The 23,276-nt window shown below is 36.2% G+C and overlaps 1 protein-coding gene across 10 annotated transcripts in view; it reads right to left on the bottom strand.

Moving 5' to 3' along the window:
- AGTPBP1 (ATP/GTP binding carboxypeptidase 1) overlaps positions 1-23,276 on the bottom strand; it is a 157,625-nt gene that overhangs the window by 113,002 nt on the left and 21,347 nt on the right. For 7 of the 10 annotated variants that reach the window (XM_082696534.1, XM_082696541.1, XM_082696543.1 and 4 more), the window contains exons 2-3: positions 17,953-18,017; positions 6,295-6,419 (exon numbers count right to left, since the gene is read on the bottom strand). In XM_082696534.1, coding sequence (XP_082552660.1) covers positions 6,295-6,419; positions 17,953-17,984 — 157 coding nt within the window. In that variant the 5' untranslated portion in view covers positions 17,985-18,017. The remainder of the gene's footprint in view (positions 1-6,294; positions 6,420-17,952; positions 18,018-23,276) is intronic. The other 3 variants (XM_082696538.1, XM_082696535.1, XM_082696537.1) reach the window with 1 other exon arrangement.

Genomic DNA, 23,276 nt, shown 5'->3' on the forward strand with positions numbered 1-23,276 from the left:
TAATTTATTAATTGTCAAATCAAAAAGATCTTTATTTTAACTAACCTCTCTATGTTCCTAACATCCCAGACAATGTTTCCTCCCTTGGCTTTTCTAAAACAGTCCTTCCCAGTTCTTATACCACTACATGCTAATAATAACCTAAATGTTATAACAGGCAAGAATTTTAAAGCAGCTACTATAATTACATTCAATCACATTAAGGAAAACAAGCTCACTATGAATCAAAAGAGAAGAGATCACAAAACAGAGAAACAAAAAGTATAAAAAACACACACACATTTTAGAAAAGGAAAATATAGTATGTAAATAATTACCAGACAGACATAATGGCAGAATGCAGAGGAAAAAGGCAGTAGCTTCAATAAAGAAAAAGGGAAATTATCCAATCTGAACAACACAGAGAATTAAGATTGAAAAATAGGAACCTCAGGGAGCCTGGGTGGCTCAGCCATTAAGCGTCTGCTTTCAGCTCAGGTCATGATCCCAGGATCAACCCCCGTGTTGGGCTCCCTGCTTCTCCATCTCCCTCTGCCTCTGCCCCCCTCTGCCCACCCCAGCCCACTTGTGTTTTCTCTCTCTCGTTTTCTCTCTCTCTTAAATCTTAAAAAAAAAAAAAAAAAAAAAAAGGAAGAAAAATAGGAGACTCAAGGACCTTTGAAGCAATCTCCAAAAGTCTAACATATGTATAATTATATACAAAAGAAAAATGAAGAATAAAAAAATTTTGATCAGGAAAAATTTCCTAAAATTGATAAAAGACAAATTTACAGATTCAAGACACTCAGCAAATTCCAAGCATTACAAAGAAAACTACACACACATTCTGAAAACCAAACTAATGGAAAATCATGACCTCAACCAGAGAAAAATGACACATAATTTTCAGAAAACAAAGATTCAAATAATAGACCTCTCCTTTGAAATTATGGAGGCCCCAAATAGTAGAAGCACTGTTTTACATGTAATTTATAGTGCTGGAGGACAAAAACCATCAACCCAGAGTTCTACACCCAGTAAAAATATCCTTCAAGAATTAGGTGAAATAAATCCTTGGTCAGATTAAAAAAAAAAAATCTCCCACAGCAAACTTCCACTAGAAATACCAAAGGAAAGTCTAGAGCTAAAGGGAAATTATGCCAGATCAACCTCATGTCCTTGGCAAAGAAAAAAGAGCTTCAGAAATGGTAAACATGTGAGTAAATATAAAAGCAATTTTTCTTCTTCTTAATGTCTTTACAATACACATGGCTGTCTAAAGCAAAAATTGTCTTTAGGGTTAACAGTGTATATAGATGTAATACATATCAAAGCTATAGAGAATAGTAAACACAAATGGGTATGCAAGGTTCCAAGGTTTCTGAATTTCATATGAAGTTACAATATTAATTATAAGCAAAGTACAAAAAGTTAATGATTATTTATTGTGCTCTCCAGAGGAATGACTTTTAAAAAATGCAAACAGGTATAACTTAAAAAAGTCAATAGGTAAATTAAAGTGGAATTCCAAAAATTGTTCAAATAATAGAAAAGAGGGCAGGGCAATGAGAAACAAGAAATAGAAACAGAAAACAACTGTAGATCTAAGTCGTCACATTATATTAAAAGTTATCAAACTAAATGCTCAAATTAGAAGGCAAAGGATGTCAAAGTGCTATCTACAAAAGACGCACTTTAGATTCAAAAATACAAACAGGCTAGAAGGAAACAAATGGGAAAAGCTAAACATCAAAGCAAAGAAAATCACCACAGATAAAGAGGAACATTCTATAATGATAACAGGGTAAATTCATCAAGACAACATAAAAATCATAAAAATGAACTTGATCATTTTCACAGGACTCTACTGTAGCAAAATACAAAATGTAGGCAGTTCCCAGAATACAAATCTCAACTGTCTCCCTCTACATCTCCTCCTGAGACAACTTTGCTGCATTTCCATTACTTTAACAACCAAGTTTTGGGTCTAAAACCTGTTCTTCATTCAGACCTCTGTACCGAATTTTCCACTTTTCTCCTAACTTTTTTTTACAAGGCTTAAAACTGTGGAAGCAATAATGATAATAGAGTATCACTGGGGTCTATCATCTATAAATATAATATACATGACAATACAGCACAAAGGAGTGAGAAAGAAATGGAGCTATACTGAAAGAAAGTTCCAATATTGTACCAGAAAGAAGATGGTACTAATCTGAAATTCAATATATATTGTAATCACTACAGGAGCCACTACAAAAATAACTAAAAATTTAAAAACTAAAAAAATCAACAGATGATACAAAAGAAGTCAGTAAAGGATGAGAAGAATATAAAAGACATGAATCATATAGAAAACAAATGGCAAAAAGGCAGATGTAAATCCAATCACAGGAATAAGTACACTGATTTGGAAACAAACAGATTAGATTTTTAAAAAGCAAGATCCAACAATACTGTCTTAAGAGAAACAGATTGAAGGTAAAAGAAGAGAAGGGTATAATATGCAAGGAATAGCCATAACTGCTAGAATGATTGTACTATTATGAACAGACTTTTTTTTTTTAGATTAAACAGACGTTAAATCTGGAACTATTACTGGAGACAGAGACATTTCACAATAATGAAACAATCAAACCAATCCACCAAAAGATTTAACAATTTAAATGTTACACAGCTAACAGAGTTTCAAATATATACAAACTAAAACTACCAAAATTGAAAAGAGAAATATATAGTTCAACAATAGGTAGGGAATTCAATACTCAATTCTAATACTTAATAGAGCACCTAACTAGAAAATCAACAAGGTATGGAAGATTTGAACGATACTATCAACCAGCCTGACCTAACTAACATTAATAGAGCACTCCACCCAACAAACAGCAGATGGAACATTCATGTGCACATGGAACATTCTCCAGGAATGACCATAAATTAAGCCATTAAACCTATCTCAATAAATTCAAAAGGACTAAAATCGTACAAATCTCCAACCACAGTGGAATTAAATTAGAAAACAGCAGAAAGAAATTGGGAAATTCTGAAATAATGGGAAATTAAACAACACACTGCTAAATAATCTGTGGGTCAAAGAAGAAATCAAAAAAGAAATTAGAACATATGTGAACTGAATGAAAATAAAAATACAACATATCAGTATCTGTAGAATGCAGTTAAAGCAGTGTATACAGGGACATTTATAGCTTTCATCACCACATTATAAAAGAAAGTTCTCCAAATCCATTATCAAAGCTCCACTTTAAGAAAACCAGAAAGGAAGCACAAATCAAAGTGGAACCAAATAGAAGGTAGGAAGCAATAAAGATAAGAGATCAATGAAATAGAAAAAAGAAAAACAGGAAATCAATGAAACCAGAAGTTGGTTCTTTCAAAAAACTGACAAATGTGTCTAGCTAGACCTGGGTCTCTCAACCTCAGTACTGTTGACAGTGGGGCCAAATAATTCATTCTTATAGGGAGTGGTACTGTGTGTTATATAATGTTAGCAGCATTCCTCGCCTCTACATAGTAGATGCCAGTAACAATCCCCTTCTCAAATTTCACAGCCAAAAATATCTCCAAACATTGCCAGTGTCCTAGGGCAAGTGGAGGGGGAAAATCACCGCAGCTGAGAACCACTGAGCTAGACAGATCATGAAAGAGACAGATGACACAAATGACAAAAATCGAGAATGACAGAAAGAACATCACTTCCTTCCTTAAAGAAACTCACAGGATTATAAAGGAATTACAACCAAAAGATGTATGCCAACAAATTAGACCACCTACATGAAATGGATAATTATTATATTTCTAGGGAAAAAAATCAAGGGTAAATTATAAAAAGTACCGTGCATGCTATAAATGAGTAGTACATTATTAAAGGTAAAAAATGTGGGGCGCCTGGGTGGCTCTGTGGGTTAAGGCGCTGCCTTCGGCTCGGGTCATGGTCCCAGGGTCCTGGGATCGAGCCCCGCATCGGGCTCTCTGCTCAGCAGGAAGCCTGTTTCCCTCTCTCTCTCTCTCTGCCTACTTGTGATCTCTGTCAAATAAGTAAATAAAATGTTAAAAAAAAAAAAAAAGATAAAAAGTGTAATGCACTCAAGAAAACTAGCACCAAATTGTGGAAATGTGTGTCTCCAGTATGTGAACAGGTACTGTAGGAGTTTGTTTTTTTTAATCTTTTAAATACATAAGTAGTATGTTCTTATTGCAACAATTCTAACAGTAGAAAAGTACTTTAAGTACATCAGGAACTCACCTCATTCCCCTCCATTTCCATCCCACTGATAACTACTGCTAAAAATTTGGTATCATTCTTCTGGTTTTGTGTTTGGTTTTTTGCCTTGCTCATATAAACATTTACATACATATTTAATGGTTTATTTGTATAAAAATGAGGCTACACATATAGTTACATGAACTAAAGAAACCTGCTCTTTCATTTAATACATTAAACTTAGGACTCCAGAACAATTCACAGAGTTCCATATATAAACTATCTGTCCCAAATATCACAAATAACTTCATGATAATAACTACATAATAAACTTTTTAAGTTCCCCCATTTGACCACATCAAAATTAACTCAACCATTCTCTCACTGATGGGTATTTAGGGGGTTTCCTGATCTTTGATATTACAAACAATGCTGCAAAACATCCTCAAACATTCAAATACATTCCTGAGAGTCAGCCGGCAAATGCATTTTAAATTTTAATAAACATTGCCAGATTCTTATCTCCAAAGTTAGCAGTAACTACTGCACCACCAACAGGTTAGAGAATACCCTATTTCTCATGTCCCCCAACACTGGATGTTGTCATTCTTTAATTTCTGCCAATCTATTAAGAAGTGTATCTGTTATTTTCATTAGCAATTCCTGACTTTGGAGGAGTTAAAGAACCTTTTCATAGGTTTACTGGTTACTTGCATTTCTTCTTCCTTGAACTATAAATTTCCAAACTATTTCTCTCAAATGGATAGCCAACTGAATTATCCTATAATGATGATGGGACCCTCTTCCACTACTAATTGACACTGTCTTGACTGGCTAATCCAAGGTAACATGAACAAAGTCACTGTCTTACACAACCCAGGAGTGAGTGGGGTATCACTCACCCCAGAGGTGAGTGATAGCATACAAGGGCAGTGGTGATGTTGGAGTAGGGGCGTCCAGACTGCACTGAGGAAAGTATGCAGGAGTGGGAGCAGTGTATACAAGTGTTAGCTACACTCCTAAGAAATGTGTTTTCTTTTGTTTTTACTGGTTTTGTTTTGAGGAAGTATTTCATATAACAATACAGTGAATATACTTGGTATCTCTAACTCTGCACTAATATAATGTACATCCTTGTACATTGACCTTGGATAATAAGCACTGTACTTTCAAAGGCTAGAATCCAGCACAGTGACTTCCTGAACTAAAAAGTATAGACAGGTATCTTAGATTTTGCTAGAAACAAATGTCATCTATTAGAGACCTCACCTAGGTTTTGGAGTGCTGTCAACTACCCCCTAAACACATGGACTGCATAGGAAGAAGCTATCAAAATACATCTGTGACCATGAATAAGGGTTAACAGAGTTCCTGAACACAGTAAATACCTACTAAACGACCTAAAACCCCAGCATGAAAGAATTCCAAAAATTAAATACTAATTATAAAATGTCTAGACTTTAATTTTAACAGAATGTGTTCAATATATTGCTATTAAATATTAAGGTAGCTGCTGGTTTAACCTTATTTTAAAAGAAAAATCAGGTGTCATCTTGTTTTGTTTTGTTTTAATCAACCAGAGTTTTGGAACCTTAAATTCCTTTTTTAGTATCTACTGAAGTGATGCCTAATTACAGACATCATTTATTGAACACTTTAACATTCTTTTTACATGCTTCACATGTAAATCTCATGGTAATTACTGATATCTCTTATCTCTCTTTCAGAGATGGTGCAGCTGAATCCTAAGAAATTTCCCTAAAATCACCCCACCACTGAATGACAGAGCTTGCATTTGAAGTAGGGATCACACTCGTAACCATCTACTTGACATCTTTTTTCCAACTTCTAGAACAAGTAACACTGGAATTAAGTATTGTTTGAAAATGTGGTGGTGTAATCATACTCATTTTTAGAAAGAATGCTTTGAACAGCAATTCATTCCACGGTTACTGAGTTTTCTACTTCTTCAGTCTATTTGAGAAAGTGCAATTTTTACAGAAAATCATCTATTTATCAAAAGTTTGAAAATTCTTAACATCTACATTTAAAGAACTGAAAAAGTATTTCAGAAGCAAAAGTTTAAAATTTACCTTGACTTTGAGCCAGATGAAGAATTTTTGATGTGACATATCTGGCAGTATCTGATTCTGAAGATTCAGTATTGATCTTCTCCAGCTGAGCCAGGAGTCCCACGACCCGAGAATTATTGGTAAGACTAGAAAGAATGTTAATTTACATTACGACACATTCTACATCACTTGTAAATTCAATACAATAAAGATCACTGTTTAAAAAACAAAAAACTGGGGCGCCTGGGTGGCTTAGTTGGTTGAGCGACTGCCTTCAGCTCAGGTCATGATCCTGGAGTCCTGGGATCAAGTCCCACATCAGGCTCTCTGCTCGCCAAGGAGTCTGCTTCTCCTGATCTCGTACCTCTCGTGCTCTCTCTCTCTCTCAAATAAATGAATAATATCTTTAAAAAAATTAAATTAAATAAAAATAAATTTAAAAAAAAAAAAAAACTCTGCCCTTTCCTAAAAACGTAAAGCATTTATGCCACATATCCTTACTGTTTTATAGCTTAACATTGCTATAATTCTATTAAGTGAGAAACATATTCCATTTCAGAAAACCACAAATGTGCATTCAACCATTCAACCCTGTCCAGCAATCTTACATAACACTTTGAAAATTCACTTTTTCACTGAGATTTTCCTATGTTCTTACATTTCCTATGTTCACCTCAAAACTCTAATCATCCTTCCCACCCAGTCCCTTCTCAGAGTCCTGCTTTATTACTGTTACAAGCCCAAAGAGGAACACACCATCTCCCCACAACCACATCCTTAAACCTATCTGCTTTTCTAACTACTTGCTTTCTTCCCTGTTCTTTCATTTGCTCATTTGCACATTCTCTACATTTACACATTTGCACATCTGCTACCATACTAGGTATTACCAACAGTAAACAAAACAAAAATTCCTGCCCCCTACAGACTGAACATTCTAATGGTAAGAGGCAAATTAAATATGTAAATAATCATACAGTATTTAAGGTGGTGGGAAGTGTTTTAAATAAGAGCAGGCTAGGGGGACAGATGCAATTTCACACAGTGGTCAGAGAAAACTACATTGACAGGATACCACCAAGGGAAAGGTCTGAGAGAAATAAAGGAGTAAGCTGCGCAGAAACCAGAAAGAGCTGTCCAGGAAGGAGTCACAACCACGGAGACCAAGGCAGGGGTCTGCTACACTGAGTTAAAAGTGAGGTAGCCAGCGGTGAGGCTGGAGCAGACTCGAGGAGGATTACAGTAAGAGGAGGTCAGAGGTGGGGGGTGAGGTGGGAGAGAGCACCATCATTTAAAGCTTTGCAGGCCACTGTAGGAATTTTGACTTTTACACTAAGTGGGATAGAAAGTTTTTGAGCAGGGGACGCCTGGGTGGCTCAGTTGGTTAAGCCACTGCCTTTGGCTCAGGTCCTGATCCCAGGATCCTGGGATCAAGTCCCACATGGGGCTCCTTTGCTCAGCAGGAAGCCTGCTTCTCCCTCTGCCTCCGCCTGCCACTCTGCCTGCTTGTGCTCTCTAATAATAAAATCTTAAAAATAAAAAAAAGAAGGAAAGAAAGAAAGCTTTTGAGCAGAAGAGTGATACACTCTGTGTTTTTAAAAGGCTCTCTTTGGCTGGTATGTTGAGGCAAAGAACAATTCCTCCCCTGTATACATGACCCAGTAACCCTTCCTGCATTCTCAATGCATTTGCTCCTTCACTTAATCTTTCCCTGATTCATCATCTCTCTCCCCCTTTCAACTGGATCATACCAGTGGCACACTAATAAGATGTAGAAGAGCTCCCACTCGCTACCACCCTATTTCTCTCCTACGAATGAGGTACCTCATCTTCTCACATCCCATTCACTTTTCAAGCTTGCCTTCCCCACCCTGAGGTCTCCCAACCTCCTCTGGTCACCTCCTTCCTTATACTCAGTACCTCAGCAGTATCCAAATCAGAGAGCTCCCTCTTCCTTCACCTCCCTTCTCTGGGTTTCATGGACTCCACTCTCTACCTTCTTCCTATCATCAGCTCTCTGAGATACCTTCTTTTAGTTCCTCCTTCTGTGACACATTTCTAGCTGTTGATTCATGGACAGCTGTATTCCCAGGCCTCTTCTTTCCACTCTCTCCACTCTGACAGTGTGATCTCGTCTAATCCCACCACTGTAATTATGATTTAAATGCTGCCTGGCTCTGACAATCAACTACAGCTTCCCTCTGATGGCCTACCCAACCTAACAAGCCCAATATAAAACAATTTCTAGTTCCTCCTCTCAACGTATTGCTCTTCCGATCTTAACCCTCCCAAACTCAAATGAAACCATTAGTTACTCGGGAAAAAATCTGGATTCTCTGCCTCACACACCAACCCCTTACCAGCTCCATCTCTGAAACAACTCAGCTTCATCCACTTGTGTCCATATCTACTATGACTATCCAAGTCCACACAATCATCATCTCTCACTTGGAAATCACAACCTCATAACTAGTCTGCTTTCATTCTTGCTTGCCAATAATCCATTTTCTCAGTGATTACCTTTATCTTTTTATTTCAAAATAATTGTAAATATTCATAGGAAGCTACAAAAACTGTGGAGTGGTCCCTTCTGCCTTTCACATAGTTTCCCCAATGGTTACATTTACATGAACCACAGGGCAATAGCAAAAGTCAGGGAACTGGTTAAGTATGTATTTACAGGCCAATTCATTACATTTGTAGATTTGTAGTACCACTGATCTAATCAAGTTGCTATCCAGCTTAAAAAAAAACCCTTCAATGGCCCTTCAGACTTTAGGTAAAATCTTAAATTTACTTATCACAGCCTTCTAAGCCCTTTGTCATCTGCCTTCTGTCTACTTCTCAGACTTTATTTCTCACAACAATCCCCTCATGCACTGGGATCCAGCTCAATGGCTATCAGTTCCCTGAAGACAGCAAGTTTTTCCACAAGGTCTTAACTCCTCTCAATCAGAAGGGTGATTTCTCCCAACTCTCTTTAGAGCTGGCAACTTCACATTTCAGGCTGCAACCCAACCATCTGACCACTTCCTCACCGGCCCCTCCACTCTGGTATTAAAATGTACCTACAGAATGTATTACTATTTGAAATTATGTAAATTCTCTAGAGGTAGAAGACCTTGCATATCTTATTCTATATATCTAGCATTTCAAACATTGGCTGGTACAGCACAGACAATATATATCTAAAAAATGAAAAACAGTATTTTTTTTTCAGATGAACTGTGCCAAATGCTTTAAATTTGGAGATATTTCAACTGAAAAGGTATCGGAGTTTGAAAATACACATTAAGCATACATTTGAAAATGGGCCTAATGTACCATTTAAAATAATGCAACATTTCCCATATTTTAGAGAGCCAACATAGCAAAGACATATATTCGTATGTATAAATCTTCAAGTATAAAAATAACCCAAAAAACTTTAATATGTTCAGTATAATATCATTAAGTTTTAAAATACACAAATTCAACATAATATATTCTTTAATGTGTGTATATATATGAAAACATTTTATATACACACACACACATATAAAAACATGCACGGAAATGATGAACATCAATTCAGAATAGTAATTACCTTGGGACAAGGGAAAAAATGTTATTAGGCAATAATACACACTGTGTTTGTAATTTTTTTTACCTTGGGTGGTAAGTACACAGGTGTTCCTTAAAGTATTCTCTATCCTTTTAGTTTTCAGAAACATTTCACAAATTTTTTAAATAAAAGAATTCTGTAGAGATAAAACTATGTTACATGTTTGTACATATTTGTATATATTTTCTTTTTCTTCAACTGTTGCAGGAGGAAGGAATGGTTCCTTAAAACTGCTGTAAGTCTGAATGAGCAAAAACATTACTACTGAAAATTCTATAATGAACAAAAAAAGAAAAAAATTGTATAATGAACCACCATATCCTCATCACCCAGCTCCAACAATCATCAATCCACAGACAATCTTATTTTACACATACATACCTACCTACAAGTGCACACGTCAATGGACTAATTTTGAAGCATGTCTCAGAAAGATCATTTCCTCTGTAAATACTTTGGCATCCTTTATTTCCCAAAATAGAAAAACTCTTCAAAATATATATAACTACACTATCACTACCATACCAAAAACAGTAACAATAATCGATTAATACCAAAATCTAGTCTGAATTCCATTTTCTTAAATTTATTAGCTCATTCTCATTCTCTCACATTTTCTTTAACAATCTGGACAAATCCGAAACCAAATGAAGTTTGGTTATATATGTATTTGTCTTTTTATCTACAAGTTTCCTATTACACTTTTTTTTTCCCTCACAATTTATCTGCTGAAGCAGCTTGATTAGTGGGCTTTAGTTTCCCACATTCTGGATTTTGCCAATTACACATCCACAGCATAATTAATATGTTTATTTCCATATTTTCTGTAAACTGGCAGTTGAATTTAAAAGCCTAATCTGATGAAGGCTTGGAGATGTGAATTCTTTAAAGTGGTACTATAACCTTCCATAACAAGACAAATAGTGTCTGGTTCTCTTACTTTTGTAATATAAGCAATCACTGGTCACCAATGGCTACATCCATTACTCCACTAAGGATCAAAAAACAATGATACCTTACCATCCCACTCCTTCTTCATGTGTTAACTAAAACAATTCCATAAAGAGAAAAATTTCTTATTTGATGATCCAGAGGTACAACTCATCAAATAAAAGCAAAATAAATGCTGGGTTGTTTGGGGTTTTTTTTTTTTTTTTAACTTACTTGTATTTACCAGTTTCCAGAAGAATGAGTTATTCCCTAAAATCTGTATCAGATAACCAATGAAATATTTTAGTTTCATGCATCAGTATGAACTTAAAAACTTAAATACATTTGGTATTTATTCACTACAATTATAAACACTCAATGATCAATAAATGGGAGCTTCCCAAGTTGGTTCCGGAGTCCTTTTGGTATGATCCTAGCCTTTGATAGGTTTCTGGCTTTCAGGCATGACAAGACTACTACTGGCCAAAAGTCTTCAAAGTATTCTATAATACCCTGTCGAGTACCTGAGACCCTATCATAAAATCTACAAAGTCAAAGTCTATTTTCATAAAAATACTATCTGACTCTGTGTTGAGATTTGCCTTGATGATCTAAAAGCACTGGTGGGTAAAGGGCTAGCACCCTGACACAAATCAAGACAGTGACACCAAACTGTACTACCAATCACTATGTTTTTCACCACCCTGAACTCAGTTAAAAACAAAAATTCCAGGGATGCCTTGTTTCATCAGTTGGCTGGACGACTGCCTTCAGCTCAGGTCATGATCCCAGAGTCCCGGGATCGAGTCCCGCATCCGACTCCCAAGTCCATGGGGAGTCTGCTTCTCCCTCTGACCTCCTCGCTCGTGCTCTCTCTCACTGTCTCTCTCTCAAATAAATAAAATCTTTTTAAAAAAAAAAAATTCCCGCTTCACCCATGAGTACGAATTTCTTTAATATTGTGTGTGTGCATTAAACATTTCAGCTGCATACTAAATACGATGGTTACCTTGAGGGAAGAAAACCTGTGATTGTTTAAAATGCAAGCTGAGCTAGCCACTTTTTTCACAGAACATGGTTACTTCAAAAAACAAGTCAAAAAATAATAGTAAAAGAAATTTTAAAAAATTGACAAAGATTATTCAGACTGGAGAATTCAGGCATACATTTTTTAGAAGTAAACAAAGTGAGTATATCATTTCAAGAGAACAACTGACCGATCTGTTGCCAATGATAAAATCTAGCTTTTGAGCAAACAATAGAATTTCGAAAAATGTGGATCTACCGTCATAGCCTTGTCAGCTGCCCTAGAAAATTTTCTAGGCACCTGCCTGACTCAGTCAGTTAAGCATCTGACTCTTGATCTCTGCTCAGGTCTTGATCTCAGGATGGTAAGTTCGAGCCCCACGCTGGGCTCCATGTTGGGTGTGGAATCTACTTAAAAACATCTTTTTTTCCTGATAAAAATCAATGGTGATATTAATACATGTAATTTTTCAGTACTGTGTAATAAAATGTACTATTCAGAAGATCTGCATTAGTCATGGAATCAATTATTTCTAAATGACCAATGCTGGATGTTACAAACTTAAATATGGAAAAAAATTATTCAAAGTGCAAAAAAAGACCAACAGAATTTAACAGAGAACAGAAAGTTCACTAATACAGTTTCAGATTCCACCCTGCAATTAACTTGTAAGAAAACTATTACTTAGCAAGAATATCCACTTCAATTTGAATTTCAAGCAATACGGCTTTATTTCCAAAGAATAGTATCATCATTTATATATATCTATTCCTCATATATAATTATTACTCTTGCTTTAATCATATTTTTAATGTTTCTCTACAAATACTGAACACACAACTTTATTTTCCTTCACCATAAATCAAACGACAATTATCCACAATTATCTATAATGGCCTTTTGGGATATCTAGGTGGCTCAGTTGGGTAAGCACCTGCGTTCAGTTTCAGGTCATGATCCCAGTGTCCTGGGATCGAGTTCTGTATCAGGCTCCTTACTCAGTGGGGAACCTGCTTCTCCCTCTGCCTGCTGTTCCCCCTGCTTGCACCCACTCTCTTTCCCTCTGACAAATAAATAAATATAATTAATTAATGCATTAAAGGGCCTTTGATTCAAGTACTTCCTCCTTTTCTAATCACATATCTATGTAAGCCCAGATTTTCTTCATATTCTATAATAACAAGAACACCACACATGCACAAACTACATACACAAGTATAATATGTGCACATATTACATGTAACATAGATCAAGACAGATTAAACTCAGAAACAGATAAGAGAATCTAGCCATCTTCCATTATGCCACACATCAGATTTGCAAAAACATAATAAAATAATTCTAGTCTTCCAAGTGGTGATGCAACATGGGGGCTTAAGTGGGTAGGAGAAGAATCAATGAAACAAGATGGGATTGGGAGGGAGACAAACCATAAGTGACTCTTAATCTCACAAAACAAACTGAGGGTTGCTGGGGGGAGGGGGGTTGGGAGAAGGAGGTAGGGTTATGGACATTGGGGAGGGTATGTGCTTTGGTGAGTGCTGTGAAATGTGTAAACCTGGCGATTCACAGGCCTGTACCCCTGGGGATAAAAATATATGTTTATAAAAAATAAAAAATTTAAAAATAATAATAATAATAATTCTAGTCTTCCACAGTTGAAAATATAGTTATTTCTAAAACATTGTTATACAATTGGTTTATTGTTATTTTTAAGTGAATAAATAGAGGCTGTGGGTGACAAAAGGCAGTTAAGCATCAGACTCTTGGTTCCAGCTCAGGTCATGATCTCAGGGCCATGAGATGGATCTCCTTCCTCATCAGGCTCTTCACTCAGGACGGCATCTGCTTAAGTTTCTCTCTCCCTCTCCCTTTGCTCCCCTCCCTCAGCCTCCACATGCACAGGTACTCTCTCTAAAAATATATAAATCTTTAAAAAAAATGGTTTTAATTTCTCAGTTTTAATATATAACAATGCAAAATATCAAATAGATTCTTCACATCAACAAAAACTTTCTGGAGCATTCATCACTTTAAGAGAGCACCAAGAGGTTCTGGGCTAGAATATGTGAGAACTATTCCTCTAGGTTTATCTTGCACATTTTGTGCTCCTGACCTAGAATCAGCCCTTTCTCCAAAGAGTCCTGGTTCTTTTTGGTGAGAAATGATATTAAGAGAGCACAGTTTGAAAACTAAGGAACAAAGTACATCTTTAAAAACAATTCTATAACCTGGGGTGCCTGGGTGGCTCAGTGGTTTAAAGCCTCTGCCTTTGGCTCAGGTAGTGATCCCAGGGTCCTGGGATCAAGCCCCGCATCAGGCTCTCTGCTCAGCGGGGAGCCTGCTTTCTCCTCTCTCTCTGCCTGCCTCTCTGTCTACTTGTGATCTCTGTCAAATAAATAATTAAAATCTTAAAAAAAAAAAAAAAACAATTCTATAACCCAAACTTAAGAGAAATTTGCATTAAGAAAACCAAAAAAAAATTTTTTTAATTTATTTATTTGACAGACATCACAAGTAGGCAGAGAGGCAGGCAGGGATGGGGGAAGGGGAAGCAGGCTCCCCGCTGAGCAGGGAGCCCAATGCAGGGCTCGATTCCAGGACCCTGGGATCATGACCTGAGCCAAAGGCAGAGACTTTAACCCACTGAGCCACCCAGGTGCCCCAAGAAAACCAAAATTCTGATATTTAATAATGGAGTGCTTCTTAAATTTTCTTCAATTCACATTTTTCTTAAAGATCATCTCACTGTTTTTCAGTAGTTAATAAACATCTGCTATTCAAAAAATTCACAAACATACAAGACACACTAAGCATAAGTAACACACAGTCAATTCTATCCCCAACTAAGAATTTATCAGTAACTATTAAAATTTTAAATTACATTACATATTAAAAAAAAAAGAAAAGGAAAAAACCTTTCATTGAAGTAATTCCTTTCTAAGAATCATGCTATTTCAAATGATGGATGGATGAACAGATGGATGGATTTTTTCAAGGGAGGCAAATAAATGGAAATTGAGAACATAGGCAAATCAGTTTCCCTCTCTATTTCTACTTTTTTAATCTACAGAATGAAAACTGAACAAAATATCTTAAGCCACACCAACTCAGCTCTAAAACTGTAAGGCTGTTGACACTAATGTTGAAAGAATCTAGGGTGAACACCAGAGGGCAGCTCTACCTTCTGAATAATTTTTAGACGTTGGAAATTTTGAGGGTGGGGTAAAGCTATACGGCTATTCAAAGGACAATCTGAACTACACTGAGAAAATTTTTAAATAACACAACTCAGAAAAGGATGTATCTTCCTTACTTACCCTGCTTTTAGATGAATCAAAATGAGACCAAACTTCAGAGATTTATGATTGTTAATTACCATATAGTGAGAAAATCATCAAATTAAAAATATGATCAGTATGAAATACATCAAATCAAGTTAGCTTTCAAATGGTAGTTTAAAGACAGTATCACTCAAATATTTGTTTCATTGTAGTAGTCTCCTACTATTTGATGTTTGAGTTTACTCTCAGTCTTACCTATTTTTCTGAAAGCATAAATGTTCTTGGATATTACCAAAGTCCCAATGATGTGCAGATACTATCTTTGCAACAAATAATTTCCCAAGTAAGTGCAAGTGTTATGCAATCTACCTTCATATTATAAATCAATGTTACCACCTTTTTTACCTTAAATTGCAGGTAACAGAGAGCTGTCCTCATAAAAAAAAAGAATAAATAAAAACATCTCACAGAAAAAAAAATTCACAGAAATATACTATGGTTTTAGACTTAAACATGACTCACAGAAACTAAGATTTAATTTCAAACAGTATGGTTTTATTTTCAAAATGCACATTATCTTTCAGAAACATCTGATCATCATTTATAGGCCTTTTTTAACCTTTTATTACTTTTGCTTTATTTTTATTTTTACTGTTTCTTTCCAAATTCTGAACACATAACTTTATTTTCTTCCACCATAAATCAAAGGACAATGAAAAATAGAAATTTCATTATCATTCTTTTGTAGAAAGTTAAATATTTAAATATGTAAATTTGGAACAATATTCTTATAACTGGAAGAGAAGAGTAACTAGTTCTCTACTTCTTATAATTAAATGCATAAAAGACTTAACAATAAATTCTAGTTCAACACTACCAAGTGACTTGTTATAGACAACCAGAAAAAACTTGCTAAAATTTTAAACTGCCTAAATTTATACTAGCATCAGCAATAACTAGCCATTATCCTTTAAATTCCTTTACCAAAGTTAATTAAATGCTAATTATTTTATATTCATTATTTTCGTAACTTCTCTGGTCTTGTTCTACAGGGACTGTAGGTACGTGTTTGTGGCTAACTGCTTTGCCCTGGTATCTGTTCTATCTTTCAGAGTAACAAGTTTCAATCAGGCGTATGGCCACCCTATATATCACATTTCTCATTTTTAGCTTAATATTACACTCAAAAACCATTGAGGAGACACAAAAAGCTGTTATTTTCATGGGAAAAAGAAATAAATCTAACAAACAACCTGAAAGACCAGTACACTAAAAACTACAAAGCATTGCTTAAAAAAAAAAAAAAAGTTAAAGAAAGGTCATAAAAAAAGAATATGCTGTACTCAAGACTGAATGTTGTTGGGGTGCCTGGGTGGCTCAGTGGGTTAAAGCCTCTGCCTTCGGCTAGGTCATGATCCCAGAATCCTGGGATCAAGCCCCACGCTGGGCTCTCTGCTCAGAGGAAGCCTGCTTCCCTTCCTTTCTCCCTGTCTGCCTCTCTGCCTACTTGTGATCTCTGTCTGTCAAATAAATAAATAAAATCTTTAAAAAAAAAAAAAAAAAAGACAATGATTCTCTCCCTCTGCTCCTACCCTCACTCCTCAGTGTGCACACACACTCTCTTCTCTAAAATAAGTAAATAAATTAAGTCTTTAAAAAATAAAAATTTTAAAAACTGGGGCACCTGGGTGGCTCAGTTGGTAAAGCACTTGCCTTTGGCTCAGGTGATCCCAGGATCCTGGGATAGAGTCCCACGTTATGCTCCATGCTCAGCAAGGAGTCTGCTTCTCCCTCTCCCCCTCCCCCATCCCCTACTTCCCTGCCCTGCTCTTGCCCTCTCTCAAAATAAATAAAATCTTTTTTTAATTAAAATATAAATAAAACACAATCACTACCTAATCCTTTCCTATAGAAATTACAAAAATACTTAACAATGAAATATGTTGTATTACATAGTTAATAACTGGAAACCCTAACAGTTTAAGGAACAAATCTTGATCTAAACTGTGTATATATTTCTCATTATAAAACAGAGTCAAACCATACCTGAAAACACAAAGTTGTAAAAATATAAATATAACATACAATACTACAAAGCAAAAACTGATTATCATCAATATTAATAAGTTGTCATTTACTGAGCCTGCTAGACACTGTTTAATCATCACAAGTTCAAAATGATAGCATTAGTATTTCACTCATTATATAGATGAGAAAACAGAGACTTAACAGAGTTAAAGCAATCTAGCTTAAAAAATTCCAAAACAGTTTGTCTGACTTTTAACTGAAAGAGTCCACAGTAAAACTTTGCTAAGGACAATTTCTTGGTACGTAAGAACTTTAATAGAAATAATACTTTAACTGAGGGGTTAGTTAAAAGTTTGAGGGAAAGAGCCAGACAGAATATATTTTAAGCACCATATGCCATATAGTCTTTGTCATTACTACTCAACTTTGCCACTGTAGAGCAAGTGTCCAGACAATACACAAAGCACAGCTGTGTTCCAAAACTTAATGTATATATACAGAAATTTCAATTTCATATAAATATTCTTTTTAATTTTTCCCCCAACCATTTAGAAATGTTAAAAACTCTTCTTATTTCATGAGCCATCCAAAAACAAGAAGTAGATCAGATCTGATCCATGGGTCGTCATTTGCTAACTCCTGCTTTAACTGAAAAGTTAAACATTAATAAATATTAATTGTAAAATATAAATACAACACACAATTATTTAAACATAAATATAATAAATTCAAATAAGGAGTTTCAAATAACCACTTCATGTAATATTTCCATAACTGATACATACTGGTGTTTAGAATTACAGTACCTTTTCTCTGATATCACTTTTAACTTGCTCATCTTGAGTTACTTCATTTCAACAGTGCAGATAATCTAAAAGAAAAAATGTTAGTTGTATTAAATACACAATAGTTTGTATATATTAGACATCACAAAAACCATACCACTGAAAGTTATTATGGGAAACTGGAAACCAAAGGAGAATGTTTGAGTTTTATGTGCTTCTGGCAAGTTACTTCAAAATGCAAAAATGGGGGCGCCTAGATGGCTCAGTGGGTTTAAGCCTCTGCCTTCATTTCAGGTCATGATCCCAGGGTCCTCAGATCAAGTGCCACATCAGGCTCTCTGCTCAGTGGGAAGCTGTTTCCAACCCTCTTTCTCTCTGCCTGCCTCTCTGCCTACTTGTCATCTCTACCAAATAAATAAAATCTTTTAAAAAATGCAAAAATGTGTGACTATTACATGATCTAAAACCAGTCAGTAAAATTTATCAAAATCCTAGAGCTACAAAAATGAAAAAACCTAACACAACAATCTATGATCTAGTGTTAAGATTTCTTTTGAGACAATTCACATTATCTTTTCCTGTTCTTGTAGTCCTATACTCAAACTATAGCATTGTACTTAGTGTCCACTATTCACACAGTGGTCAAATACTGGTAAATATGTAAGATTATTTCTATGTAAGAACAATTTTTAATAACAAACTATGTACACAGTAAAAACCACCTATAATGTCATCTCATTTAATATACTTAATACATATTTTCCTTCAGGGCACCTGGGTGGCTCAGTGGGTTGAGCCTCTGCCTTCAGCTCAGGTCATGATCCCAGGATCCTGGGATGGAGACCCACGTAGGGCTTTCTGCTCTGCAGGGAGCCTGCTTCCTCCTCTCCCTCTCTGCCTGCCTCTCTGCCTACTTGTGATCTCTCTCCCTCTGTCAAATAAATAAATAAAATCTTTAAAAAAAAATACATATTTTCCTTCAATCAATACCAGTTTTGTTATTAGAAAGTACATATTGGGGCACCTGGGTGGTTCAGTAGGTTAAGCCTCTGCCTTCGGCTCAGGTCATGAGATCGATCTCCACATCAGGCGCTCTGCTCAGCAGGGAGCCTGCTTCCCCCTTTCTCTCTGCCTGCCTCTCTGCCTACTTGTGATCTCTCTGTCTCTGTGTCAAATAAATAAATAAAATCTTAAAAAAAAAAAAGAAAGTACACATCATTCACAGAATCTTTACAACTTTTCAGATTTATTTTGCAACCATTCACCCCCTAAAAAAAGAAAAACAAACAAACAAACAAAAAACAAACAAAAGATTCTGGACATCTTTTAATTTTACATATCACTGCTTATTGAAGCAGAATTTTGTGTTATCACTAGACAGTAAAACAATGACAGCCAGTTCAACAAGTTTCTCACATATTTATGCAGTATTTAGTAAAGCTATTTAAAGGGAAACAAATATACAAAAGAATGTAGTAGATTTTAAAACTACAGGTATTCTGGATGTTTTTCTTCAATTAACAAAGAACTTTCAGTAAAACACACATGATTTCAGTAAAATATACATGATTATTTTTTCAGTTTTTTTCATTAATTCAATCATAAAAAAGAAACATGTATTTAGGATTGTGTACAAAAATTACAAAAACAAGAAGTAGATCAGATCTGATCCATGGGTCGTCATGGACTATTTTTTAGGCTGGCAAGAAATTTAAAACTGCTGACTATTCTTTCTTTTAACTGACTTAAGAAAAGATTACAAAGTCAAAGTAATCTTTTCCTATCTCCAAATTAAGAATCAAAAATCCAAAGGAGGGGGGGAAAAAAAGTCCTGTGATTTCAAAAGCACTACTGCAGCCATAAATGTAAGGTTAATTAAATTACTTCTACTTGCTGGGTGGTAGTACTTTCTCTAAAAGTACATTAATAGCACCTCTCATGAAAAGCTTAGTGTGACTCTTATTAAAGCTGACAGAGTTGGAAAGGTTAATGCTGGTTAACTTAAATCACAACCAATTCTATTTCAACAGTTAAGAAATTATTCAAACTTCCAATTCAAAACAAAATACAGTCAAACAACAGGCATTCCTGTCCTCTCCCTCAAACAGCAAAGCAATAAAGAGAAATTAAGATATGTTTAAGCCCACAGTGACAAAAAGAAAAACTAAAGTTGTGAGGGGGTACCCTGTCCAGAAGAACTCAGGAAACTTGGAAGCCAAGGACTTGGAGGTGCCAATCACAAGGCAGGAAGAGACTGCTCAACAGCTAATGAAAACTCTGTAATTCCAAATAACCTCCTACATCCTCAATACCCCATACCTCATCATTGTGGGAAATGTTCAACAGCCAGTCCTAGAATTTCTGACAAATCATCTCCACTGAAGAAACTGATAACCTCAAAGAATTCTGCTTTCTGGGACTAGAGAGTCCCCCAGGAAGAAGGCCAGCTCTCAACCCCATCATCATCTTAGAGCTAAGCCAGTTTTGTCCCTTGTGGTCACTTTTTATAGCCTAAGGCCAGAGTGGCCCCAGAGAACACAAAAACTTTCTATTTTCAAAGTCTGTGTTTGTTACAGCATTGTGTAATTCAGAGAACAGGCACCTGGAAGAAGTGCTGCATTTCACCAAGTTTGTGGCAAAGCAAGAAAGAGGCAAAGAAACTGAGACTGCATACAAGGGCATAACTATAAAAACTGACCATGAAGTTTAGGTATAAGCCCCTTAATTGAGTCATTTTCATCATCATAAAATCATGTTGCTATTTCCCTGTCTTGAAGGAAAAAAAATGAACTCTCTATGCTCCACTTCCTAAATCCAGCTTCTGTCCCATTTCTCTTCCCTCCCAAAAGCAAAGTATTGTTTACCCACACTTGTTAACAAGTCCCTTCTTCCCCTCCTCTCCTAAACACACTCCAGTCGGGTTCTCCCCACCCCACTTGTCAGTCCCAGGGACCTCCAATTCCTGAATTCAACTGTCAGTTCTTAGTCCTCATCTTACTTGTCTTAACAGCCACATTTGATAGAACTGGTCACTCCCTTTTCTTGAAAATACTTTCCCCATTTGGCCGTATTATCTAAGTTTCCTTCACTGGATGCCCCAAGCTCAGCTCTTTCCTGTCCTTTTCTAACTCCAATCCCTTCCTTAGTGATCTCATCAAGTCTCATAAATGTTCAACATCTCCACGTGGGTCTCTAATAATACTACAAACTCAGCATATCCAATACTGATCCCTGATCTGCCCTTCCCTACTCAGTGTGCTCTCACTTCGGCTTTTCCAATTATAAAGAGAATTCTCTCTCCAGTTCTTAGTCCAAAACCTTAACCTCCTCCTTCACTGTCTTACATCCAACATCCAATCCATCAGCAAATCCTGATAATTCTACTTTCGAAATATATCCAGAATCTGATCACTTCACCATAACTACTACCATGGGCAAATCAACCATTCTAATTAATCTCCCTTCCACCTTTGGCCTTCTCCAGTCTATTCTCAATAAAACATCCTGACTGATTCTTTTTAAACCCCTAGGGGGAAAGAAAGAAAAACAAACAACAGCAACAAAAAACCTTCGGTAATTCTTATCACCACTCTGCTCAAAGTCCTGAGATGTGTCCATTTCAGGGGTATTAAGAGCCTTAGGGAACACCCTCAGCCTTCCTTCCCTGACCTCATCTCCTACCTACAGCTCTCCTCACTCACACTGCTCTTGACATACTGGCTGTGCCTTCTTGCTTTCCTCCAATTCTTACCTTGCCCAAGCTATTTCCTCTACCTGAAACGTTCTGCCAGATATCCTAATGCCTGAGTAACTTCCAAACTTCCTTTGCTTGAGTATTACTTTTTCAATAAACCCCACTCCAACCATCCTATTTAATTCTGTAAACTACCTCCACATTCCAGCATACCCACTGCCCCTCGCCTGAATCTACTGTCTTTTTCCAGAGCACTTACCACCTTCTAACACAAGATGATTCAAAAATAACTGAACACTTTGAAAACTGAACTATTCAATAACTGATTACATATGAACCTGTGTCAAAACAACTTTTAAGGGAACAATCAGGTCAGTTCTATAAACTTCTGAATACTCAATGGATGCCCCATTACATCACATATATCAATCCTGTAATCAAATTCATCCCATACCCTTACCAGCTTATCACCACTGATAATGACAAAAGCAACCACAAGGGGTTCCTTCATTTCCTCAAGGTTTTGAGGAAAAAGTAGTAGCAACCCAAGGTTCTTGATATATCCAAATAAGAAATCACACGGTTTAATATCTAGTATCTCACTGGTCAATATGTCAGTCATTTTATACAACTTGTACACTAGACCATTTATTTAACTCTGTGCATTGCTTACTATCTGTATCTCCCTGCTAGAATTAAAGCTCCATGAGGGCAGAAATCTGCTTTGCTTTAAATGCCTCTAATGTATCTAAAATAGAGCAAGCACATGGCAGGTGCTAAAAAATTCTGAATGAACAAACCAACATTTTAAAGACTTGCTTTAAGAAAATTTTACTACAGGGCGCCTGGGTGGCTCAGAGGGTTAAGCCTCTGCCTTCGGCTCAGGTCATGATCTCAGGGTCCTGGGATCGATTCCCACATCGGGCTCTCTGCTCAGCAGGGAGCCTGCTTCCTCCTCTCTCTCTCTCTGCCCACCTCTCTACCTGCTTGTGATCTCTGTCTGTCAAATAAATAAATAAAATCTTAAAAAAAAAAAAAAAGAAAAAGAAAAAAAAGAAAATTTTACTACACAAATGGGCAAAAAAGTCTTCATTTAAAAAAAAATATCTAACAATATGGCAAATACGGTGTACTGGCATACAATATATATCCCAATTTCCATCTAGTTGTACCTTCCTGTACTATAAGAAGTTGAAAGCTTAAAAAAATAAAAATATAAAAAAAAATTTTTTTAGGGGCACCTGGGTGGCTCAGTGTGTTAAGCCTCTTGCCTTCGGCTCTGGTCATGATCTCCAGGTCCTGGGATGGAGCCCCGCATCGGGCTCTCTGCTTGGCGGGGAGCCTGCTTCCTCCTCTCTCTCTCTCTCTCTCTCTCTCTCTGCCTACCTCTCTGCCTACTTGTGGTCTCTGTCTGTCAAATAAATAAAATCTTTAAAAAAAATTTTTTTTTTAAAAAAGCATTTCCCAGACTCCCCTGCAGCTAGAGTTCCAGATGTGACTTAAATCCACCGATTTCAATCTCATCATTTGAAAGATACTTAAAAGCCTGAAAGGATGCCTGACTAAGGCTAACACAGACACACACAATTGGTTCTTAGACAGCAATGTATGCAGAGGTCCCAGAGTCTAGTCCAGCGTTTCTCATAACCTA

Source organism: Mustela nivalis (genome assembly GCF_964662115.1).
Source record: "Mustela nivalis genome assembly, chromosome: 13".
NCBI lineage: Eukaryota > Metazoa > Chordata > Mammalia > Carnivora > Mustelidae > Mustela > Mustela nivalis.